The sequence below is a fragment of the Polypterus senegalus genome, chromosome 12 (assembly GCF_016835505.1).
Source record: "Polypterus senegalus isolate Bchr_013 chromosome 12, ASM1683550v1, whole genome shotgun sequence".
NCBI lineage: Eukaryota > Metazoa > Chordata > Cladistia > Polypteriformes > Polypteridae > Polypterus > Polypterus senegalus.
In genome coordinates, this window is record NC_053165.1 from 155,277,142 (window position 1) to 155,287,792 (window position 10,651).

General features: G+C 44.0%; 1 protein-coding gene across 1 annotated transcript; it reads left to right on the top strand.

The window, feature by feature from the left end:
• Positions 1 to 2,521: 2,521 nt before the first annotated feature.
• On the top strand, positions 2,522 to 7,084 carry LOC120539976 (resistin-like). Its single transcript, XM_039770385.1, has 4 exons — positions 2,522 to 2,594; positions 3,564 to 3,717; positions 6,392 to 6,469; positions 6,759 to 7,084. The coding sequence occupies exons 2-4, from the start codon at positions 3,600 to 3,602 to the stop codon at positions 6,890 to 6,892; spliced, it is 330 nt and encodes a 109-aa protein (XP_039626319.1). The 5' UTR covers positions 2,522 to 2,594; positions 3,564 to 3,599; the 3' UTR covers positions 6,893 to 7,084.
• Positions 7,085 to 10,651: the final 3,567 nt, after the last annotated feature.

A 10,651-nucleotide genomic window follows, 5' to 3' on the forward strand; every position in this document is an offset into this window, starting at 1 on the left:
CAAAAATAAACAAAGGAGCAAAAAAAAAAAAAAAATTCAAGGCTAATTTAATTTCTCAAATTTATGGAAGCGTATTAGGGTCATGGAGAAGAAAAAAAATACGGACACAGTGAAGAAAAAAAGAGTGTATGTCGGGATTAAACTCGACATGTTGACTTCATTCTCGTAGTTTATTTTGTCTTTAAAATAGAATGTTGTAAACGTCATTTTGGGTGGCGCAGTTGGTAGCGCAGCTGCCTAGCAGTTAGGAGACCCGGGTTCGCTTCCCAGGTCTTCCCTGAGTGGAGTTTGCATGTTTTCCCATTGTGTCTGCGTGGGTTTGGCGATTTTAAATTGGCCCTAGTGTGTGTGGATGTGTGCGCGCGCTCTGCGGTGGGCTGGCACCCTAACCAGGGTTTGTTTCCTGCCTTGCGCCTTGAGTTGGCTGGGATTGGCTCCAGCAGACCCCCCCTGTGGTTAGGATGTAGCGGGTTGGATAATGGATGGATGAAATGTCATTTTAAAATCAATGTTGAATGTACTTGATTTTCTTAAACCCCATCATAAGTTAATGTAGTGAATCACTGCCAGCGCCTCCTCTCAGTGCCAGAGGGATTCAGTTTAAGAAGCACGTAGCGATTAACAACTGGGTCGGGGAACACTTAACACAAAGCATTTAATGTGCTACATTAACTTATGATGGGGTTTAAGAAAATCAAGTACATTCAACATTGATTTTAAAATGACAAAATAAACTACGAGAATAAAGTCAACATGTCAACTTTAACCCTTAAACCGCCACATACTTGGGGGTTAATGCACCCCTGGACGCCAAAAAATACTTTTTTGCTGCCCTTTTTAAGTAGACGTCACAATTCACAAAGAAAAAGTTACATTTTAAAGGCACACATTTTATCATTTTACATACTACAAATGAACTGTAAAAACTATAAAAAAAAAAAAAAACGACTGCAACAATCTGCTATTATTCTATGTAGAAGGTGCAACTGACGCCGTTGATGAAATTCAGTAAAGCACCGAGCCAGCTGCTCTTGCACTGGCTTCCTGCAAGCACACAGAGGGCAACGCTGATGCTTGCAGGCTAGTCTAGTGTAGCGGCTGAATCCCAGGGACAGTGATGCTGATTCGCTAGGGGGCGCCAGTGGTCATGAGCTGGCAGCGCAACAAATGCACAGCACGGACTGATCAGCTCTGGCATGCTGGCAAATTGCACTGGGAAGCGACTGTAGCCGTGTGCGGCGTTCAACAAATGTATGTCGCCAAATATACTCGGTTCCAGTGTGCTGGCAAATTGCACTGGGAACCAACTTTAGCCAGTTCCGGCGGTTTAAGGGTTAATCTCAACATAAATGGCAAGTATAAAGTGGAAATGTCGAGAATAAAGCCGACGTGTTACAGAAGCATATTAGGGGCACAGAGAAGAAAAAAAACATACAGACATAGTGAAGAAAAAAAAAAAGTATGTCGAGAAAAAAGTCAACATGCCAACTTTATTCTCGACATATACTTTTTTTTCTTCACTGTGTCCGTATTTTGTTTTCTTCTCTGTGCCCCTAATATGCTTCCGTACAAATGGGCTTACATTTGACAAATTTTGTTCACTACCATCTATGACATTTGCTCCTGCCACACCAAAAACGTTCTCCATTGTCCATTTCTACCTGGAAAAACTCTCTGAGGTTGGACATTCATTGGATAGTTATATTGCATTATTTGCATATACCGCATGTGCTCATGGATAAGTTCTCCCGCGGATAAGTTGGGACTTGATTTTACCGTATATACAGTATTTTATAATGTCGGTCATATAAGTTGAATGTGGAAAACTCACGCTATTGGCCCAAGAGATTACAATATGCTAATGCCCACCTGAGAGAGAAAGTGACCTCTCTCTATTGTGCCTACATGACCACACGGTAATACCCAAACTTTTCCAAAGTTACGTTTGCACTGTTTTGTGTTTTTTGTATCTCACAGAGGAGAGGACATGAGATTAGAGCATAAGAAATATACTGGGGGTCTCCTGTATCTCTTTGTTTGTGATTCGACTTGCCTTGCACAAATGGAAGAATTCAAATCCGTCATCCATAACCCAACAGAAAGGTGTGTTGGTATGTAACACTAGAAAAAAATCCCCACAGGGAACGCCGCTCGGAATTTGTTATTTTCCTCTCTTTATCTTTTGATTTTTATCTTTTAAGCTGAATGAAGAAATCTTTCATAATGTGCCTTTTGTTCACATGGCGGGGGTGTTGAAAATGTTGTTGCTTTGTGTAATTTCTGATATTAGTATTTGTAAATATTTGCATTGATTATTTTTTTGGTGTGAAAAGCTTTTAGTCCTTATTGATACTTGATCCGTTAGCCTTAAAAGTTTATAAAAAGAAATAAAGCCAAAGAGATAATCGCTGTGAGTAACTTAAACCAAAGCAAAGAAATGTAAAGTTTCACTCAACATACCTGAGAATTTTCCCAGAATTAGAAGCAATTGGATCGCAATGTCACAAAACCCGCTTTTCTTCAGCCAGCAGGGTATAAATTAGAGCTGGCAGGGGCCAGGATTCAGAGTTCTACCAGAATTCATCCACTTTCAGGTAAGTGGCACTAGATAGATAGATAGATAGATAGATAGATAGATAGATAGATAGATAGATAGATAGATAGGAAATGCACTAAATAGATAGATAGATAGATAGATAGATAGATAGATAGATAGATAGATAGATAGATAGATAGATAGATAGGAAATGCACTAAATAGATAGATAGATAGATAGATAGATAGATAGATAGATAGATAGATAGATAGATAGATAGGATAGATAGATAGATAGATAGATAGATAGATAGATAGATAGATAGATATGAAAGGCACTATATAGATAGATAGATAGATAGATAGATAGATAGATAGATAGATAGATAGATAGATAGATAGATAGATAGATAGATAGATAGATAGATAGATGAAAAGCACTATATACTGTAGTTATCAAATACTTTAAATGGCTGGAGGGAAAAATCCCACACTCAAAACTTAAGCCTGTTATGAGATCACGATGTGCTGCTGTGATTTTGAGCCAAATCGTGTACTTCAGAGGGACCCTCAAATACTGTAATTCTGTAATTCATTATGTGTTCTTCTCGTCAACTGCTATTGTAATGACCTATTTTATGATCAGAAAGATCAGCATCAGAGCGGTAAATAATTACTGAAATGTTATCGAATAATTTGGGTAACTTGGGACACAAAGCCTACTGACGTTCACGTCTGAATTTCTCTTTTATTAAAGATTATTGAATAATTGTAATGCACTTGGGCACTTTGTTCTTGTGTAATAAAATACTGACCTGATTTTTGCACCTTTACAGTCATGGTTGTCTCTTTCCTTGTTAATGGCCCATCTTGGTTCATGATGTACAAGATGCCCCACTGGGGACATGTGCCTATGGCCGCAGGCACAGGGCATCACAGTGGAGTCACCTTAGACGTGTTCACATGAAGTTCACCACAAAAGGTGCTGTACAATGTAGGCATGCCGGTAATGAAAACTCTTTCTGTAGGTCAGCCATTCTTCCTAACTGCACACTTGGAGAAAGATGAAGTCGACTGCGCTGCTGCTGCTGCTAGTGGCACTCTGGTGCTCCTCCAGTTCTCAACAATGCAACGTTGATGACTTGATCAAACTTGGGGGCAACGTGCTGCTAAAGGCCCTGGGTAAGTCACAAAGTACTGTCCAGCAATGACAAGAAAAATGACAAACAGTCCATTATGGAACACCTGGGGCATGTACAGCTGCCCTATCCTGGCACGCACAGGCAGAGACACAAGTTTACCACACAACACAAGTTTATTCACGTGGGGAAGCTCTTTTGTCTCGCTCCCCACTTCACAGCTCACAAGCACCAGATACAGAGTGCAGCACAAAATAAAACTCTCTTATCCGACTCTCTGAATGGAGACAAAACTCTCCTTGCCTCTCTTGGCGGGACCAAACTCCAACTCCCAGCATGCCCTGTAGAAATCCGTGGTGCCACAGCTGCCTAGGAGGGCTGTCCTCTAGAGTACCAGGGGAGGTAGTGCCTCAGAGATGCTCACTCTCTCTCTTTCTATACCCCAGTCCTTCCAGCCAGCTGGCGTCCCAGCCAGGTAATGGCTGTGGCCACCCCGCAACACCTTGAAGTGCAAGAACAATGCACAGCAGGTTATCTCTGTCTCTCCATTATGTTGCATTAACTCTGTAATGACCTCTTATGGCCGACTGGGGGAATGACGGGTTCTCCAGACAGCAATAGAAAGTTTGGGGTGCCAACTGGGTCATCCGTTTTATTGTCAAAAAGCCATACAAAAGAAATGAGCCTTAGGTGTGTGTCCCGTATGAGGGAATTCAAGGGGAGGAGTTGGCAGTCGTTTCTAGCGAAGCTCCATCTGAGGGGTTGCCCTAGCCAGTGATGATGCCTCCTCTCCAGGGTTTTACATGGCGGGTGGACCAGAAAGGGGCAGGGGTCAAATGCGGCTTCTCATCAAGGTTAGCGGCAGAGCTCCCTCACATCTCAGTGGGTTCCTACATACCATAACTGAGCCTGCAAGGTGGTCCTCGGATGTGCATGAGTGACACTCTTTAAAGATGCGTATTGTTGTTTCCTAATATGTAATATGAATTATTATGGGTACACCCCAAAGTTCAGTGTTACCCCATAACTGACAGCATGCTTTTTTATAGCTTTACCCTTGTTACACAGTGGCATTATGGGGCATATTTAGTCAAGTGTGGGCTTTTTAATTAGAGTCTTGCTGTACATAACTCAATCACCATCAAACCAAACTGAGACTTAGGATCCCGGTTTTTCCATTTTATGGGTTGCAGAGACCCCAGGTCTATTGGGATAGCTGGGCAAACTTGGAAAATGGAGCTGAAGACAGACAAGTGCAAAATGTTCCATGCAAACAAAGCCGCTGAGCCCATAAGGCGATATAGACGGCTGCCTATGGCACCATCGTCTGTGGGGCACCATTTATGACAGTCTCTCCAGACACCATGGGGACCCCGTAGAGAAGGTCATCCAAGTCTTATAATACAGACCACCAGCTATAGACAATGAGGAGCAATACATCCATCAACCCCACCTAGGGCTCTAATGGGCACTGACCGGCGCAGACTGCAGGCAAAAGGATCATTAAATCTAAATCCAGCCCCAATGTCTTTTTAGGAACACAATGAGTCTGCTCGGTCATACTGATGGGCTGGCTGACTGACTTTTTAACATTTAAGAGTTAAAGTCTGATATGCTGTTCTCAAGCAATGGGTCTCCATCAGGGGTCTGTTCTCCCACCTCTTTTACTGTATATATCCTTTTTGATGTCATGATCAACTTTTCCACCCCATGCACTTGTCTTTGTGACACCAAGGTACGGAGGGGCTCCTCGGTGACCTGAGCGTGATCGTCAGCGTGTGCAGGGTTGGGGGCTTCCTTTGAATGCACCCCAATACAGTACAACTTCTACAACTACTACAGTACAGAACTTCTTCTTTGTCCTCGAACTGCTCCCAGGCGAGTATTGTCTATCCACCTCTCCTGACTCTGACTCACCTGGCCTGGCAGAGATCGAGTTGCTTTTTTTTATGACCATGCAATACTTCCGGTGCTGTGGCACAGCCTGAAGAAATCATTTCTGACTCAAAAGGATGACCCTGAAAGTAAGCATTGTGAATCCTGACAGATCTTCAACAGGGCCGCTCACCAGTCCTACACGTCCCAGTATGCTCTGCAGGTGTCTGTGTTGGGATCCTAACCCAGGAAGGCTGCCCTCTAGTGTATTGGGGGAGAAAATATTCAGTAGTTGTGCAGCTTTGTTATAGGGGTTGGAGACGGTGGCACTGACCAGGAAGCAGGAGACAGAGCTGGAAGTGGCAGACTTAAAGATGCTAAGATTTGCACTGGGTGTGACGAGGATGGACAGGGTTAGAAATGAGGACATTAGAGGGTCAGCTCAGGTTGGGAGACAGTCAGAGAGGCGAGATTGTGATGGTTTGGACATGTGCAGAGGAGAGATGAGGGGTGTAATGAGAGAAGGATGCTAAGGATAGAGCTGCCAGGGAAGAGGAAAAGAGGAAGGCCTAAGAGAAGGTTTATGGATGTGGTGAGAGAGGACATGCAGGTGATGGGGGTGACAGAGCAAGATGACGAGGACAGGAAGATACGGAACAAGATGATCTGCTGTGGCGACCCCTAACGGAAAGGTAAGGGTCTCTGTTCAATCTTGGCCGGGATGCCAGCCCATCTGTGCCATCCATTACACCCTTCAGACACTCCTTACTGTGGTGTTTATATTCTGTGCTCAGTGACGCTCAACCTGCTCTCAGCTAAGCTTCTCTTTGCTTCACTTGTAGCATCATCTGTCTCGGATAAAGCAGGTCTGCAATGCACTAATGTGAAGGCGACAGGATCGTATGCCAACTGCCCATCCGGTAAGTTAAACTTCACTTCCGTGATTCGAGCAGATTTCAACCAGGGTGTGATTGGCATCCCTGAGTAGTACACAATTTGCCAGCAGCTGATTTCCTCCATTTGGTCTCATCTCTGATCACTTTGGTTAAGCTGTATAATCAAAGATTTTTGTTACTTGTCAACATTTTGTCTGTGATATATTTATATACATATATATAGATTTTTTGGCGGGCAACACACACACTGCCAACCTGCTGACACTTTAAGTTCAGTGCCACTGATGAAGCCCATTGACTGAACCTTTTGCAGATTTGACGCCAATGAGCTGCGCTTGTGGGAATGCGTGTGGCTCCTGGGATATTCAGAATGAGCAGACCTGCCACTGCCAGTGTGCCAACCAGGACTGGAGCTCTGCCCGCTGCTGCAAAATAGGAACCAATTAGGAGGCACAGTTGCTGCCACCTGCCAGCTGGGTAGCAGATGTGAGCCTGCCAGCTGTGTGAATGCTGTGATTCTCCTCGATTGTGCTGTTCTGTGTTACTACGCCTCTTGTGTATTCTGCTTTTTGATATTTTCAGGTCACAAAAATAAAATGAATTAATCAGATATGGAAAATAAAGCAATGCAAACATTAACACTGTTGTCATTTCTGTCTCCACACATGTGTAGCTCTTTGTCTTTTCGCCTTCCTGTCAAATCTCCTGTGCAGGACGCAGGGCTGTGTAAGTGCCGACTGGCAGATGAAGGATGGGTCCCTGCCCAGCTGGGATGCCATCATGGAAGGACAATATGGAAGGAGGCATAATGCGGCCGGACTGAGACTTAGGTCCCAAATGGCGCTGGGGCTCTCTTCCCAAGCCTCCTCAACCCCCCCGCTGCCTTCCCAGTTTTCCGCAGTGGGCCACACAAACTCCCGGTCACTCTTGCTCCTTGTAACAGCTTAGCATGGAGCGACCACTCCGACTGCCTGAGTGTCGGCCACACACTCCTTCCCAGGGGCTCTCCTCCCAGCTGCCTGCCTTCTCTCCCGTGAACCTGCTCTGCTTTGCCCGCAATGGTTCTTTTCAACTCCTGCCTTCTTCCCTCAATAACCTCAATTCGGTCTTTTCTTTTCGAATCTTTCCCCTCCTCGCACCCACACTTCCCTTTTAAAAATGGGGATGTGGCACAGCTGCCAATCAGGGTACCAGACAAACCTACACCAGGGCCGTCCGCTCTCGCATCATACCTAGGTACTGTTCTCGCCAAGGTACCACGTCTACTCTTAGCAAGATGCGAGTCCAGTGATTGATTATTTAAAAAGATGCCAATCAGCCACAGACCTCACTTTACCACTCATTGAGTGCCACATGAGGTCAAACGATGAAACCAGTTTCACTTCATGTATGTTATATGGCATGCTCTGCTATTAAATTGTAACTCTCCGCTTGTTGATGGCATCATTTTCTCTCAGACATTTTTTGCTAATCGTTAAAGGTTCCTCTTGTTAACGAAGCTCCAAACCTTTTTACAGATTTTTTGCCGACAGACTAACAAAAGCAATGAGGACTTTTTTTAAACTACTATATGCCACTGGCTGCAGGTTTTTATTCTAACCATCTTCTTCATTAGTGACCAGTTTTTTTGCTGCTAATTAACTTCTTTTGAATTGTCTCAGGCCCCTTAGTTGTCTCTTTTTCCTTAATTAGCAGCCAAATAATAATGAGACACAAAATAAGCCGCCACATGACCAGGTCACATATGTCCATCACACGATATCTGAAAATAAAGTAAGGTTGATCTCTCAGGTCACCAAAACATTTCGACTGTGTTCTTAGAAAAAACAGCAAATCAACAGTTTTGGAAATGTCTGCTATGGCAAAAAGAGAGCAGCAACAAGCCCTGGAATTAAACAACGGGCTTAATTAACAGCAAGAATCAGATTCTCATTTAAGAGATTGATTGGAGTGAAACTGATTGGAGTTTGAAATCCCAATTTAGCTGGTCATCATGTCTCATTTCTGTTTGGCTGCCATTTAATGAAGAAAGGAATAAATTCAGAGGACTGAATTCTTAAAAGCAGGGCTATTAAAATGAAGAGAAAAGGAGTTAATTAGCAGTGAAAAACAGGTCACTGATTAGGAAAAGGGTTAGAATGAAAACCTGCAGCCCACCAGGCCTGGAGTTCGACACCCCTGACTATATGCAATACAACACTACGGTCTGTGTGTCCAGTCCCTCAGGCCAATCTGATTGGTCAGTTTGGCTTTGATGACGCAAAGAATGAAGAAGTGCGAAAACTGAGACGCGCAAGGAGGAGTAAAGGCACATGCTGAGAGAGTCGCCTTCAAAAGACGCAAAGTGTAAAGGCTCATCAAAAATAATGACAGAGTCTGAGAAGGCGGCTTCACGGAAACACGCATGAGAAAGGGAGTGCTGGTTAACAGATGTTCAGACACACATGAATACAGAGGGAAAGCGCTGAAAGTACATATAGGGCAGGAGACACTAGAATTTAAAAACATTTGCAACATTGTGCTGTGGCTAGCAGCAACTACGTTTATACAGTTGCCAGTAGTGGGGAATCAACTAGCAGCGTTATACATTGTCATCTATGCTATTAAGGGGCACACTGACTGTTCCATAACAGAAGACCACCAACCCTCCCAACAAATGTCCACCCCGTGAATCAGTGTACGTCACTAATCCAATTGCTCTCACTGCAGTGCCTGCAGACTCGCCACCTCATCAGTGCCTCATGCCTTCTTTATTGCAACCCATCAGTCTCTGCCGTTTTCATTACTGCCCTGTGACATTTGTGACTCTGTGGTTTTTTTTTTGTTTTTTTGACAATAGAAAAAATTGATTTAGGATTTCTGCCCGCAATCCTTCAGTTAACGACCTTCTCCTCTCATCGCTTATTGACTGGCTTCAAGTCATTTTGTCTCAGAGATCATGATTGAGATTTTGAAAACGGATCCTCGGGTGTCTCAGAAACGAAAAGAATGATGAAGCAGAAAGACCTTGCAATGCACACCAGTAAGATAAAGGAGAGATGTGGCAAATAACTCATGGGCCTGGGGTGGGCATTTAGGCACAAGCGTAAGAAAATGAAACTTTAAAAAAAAAAAAAAAATGCTACAAAAAATACGGCCTCCATTTCTTTTTCAGAGATGAAACTCCTTATTTTTGGATAATGTGGTTAAACTGAATGGCACACTGGCGCAATGGAGCTGCACTGCCACCTACCTGTGCTTAGAGTTTGGTTGCCTGGAGTACATTCTGTGTTCCAGTGCCCCTAATTAAATCAAATCATGTTATTTGTCACTTATAAATTATGCACACAGTACAATATGTAGGGAAATGCTTAGTAGCTAAACTCTTGAGTCTATGCATTAAGTAGCATATAAAAAGACAAAAAAGAATACACAACTTTATAAATATCAATAAAAGCATTGTGTTAAATGATAGCAATGCTAAACATTACATTAAAAGAATAAAAATATAAAAAATATATCTATATGTACATATATAATGTATATCTATATACTGTACATATTTTACAAATGGGGCCGCAGCTGCAACGCATGCGCTTCAGTAACTGCCTCTCCGTCATCTTCGGCCTGGGGATGTTGCAAGCGGTGGCTGGAGGTGGGCGATTTCGCTGCTCGCACAGTGTAGTGTCCCTTGGGTGGCTCTCGGCAGCAAGCGGTTTCACAGCCCGCCCACGACACACAGCTGCTCCGTTCATTCTCAGTGACCCGGTTGTGGCTGAGCGGAGGCCATTGAGGGTGAACGGGGCGGCAGGGGGTAGCATTGTAGTGTGCCTGGGATGGCTGCCTATTGAATGGGGGCGATTCACTACCCGCCTTTGGCCGCATCGTGTTCGTTCTCGGTGGGCGGACCCTGCAGGCAGCATACTGTAGTGGAGGTGACTGTGAGGTGGGTTGGTGATGAACCGCCTGTCGATGCCCCCATTCATTCTCACTAGTAAGCCTGCTTGTACCGTTACGCACATAGCAGGAAGTCGTCTCTCATTCAGTACACCAGACGTGTTGACGACGGGTGCCTTCCTGCTGTGATAGCGTATACAGAGCTGTGCAGAAGAGCTCATCTTAACCTTTTGTCTTCACCCTTCAAGAATGTCTCTGAAACACAAATCTGATGCAAGTGCTGGTGACACAGTAAAGAAGACAAAACCATCACCATGGAAAATAAAGTAG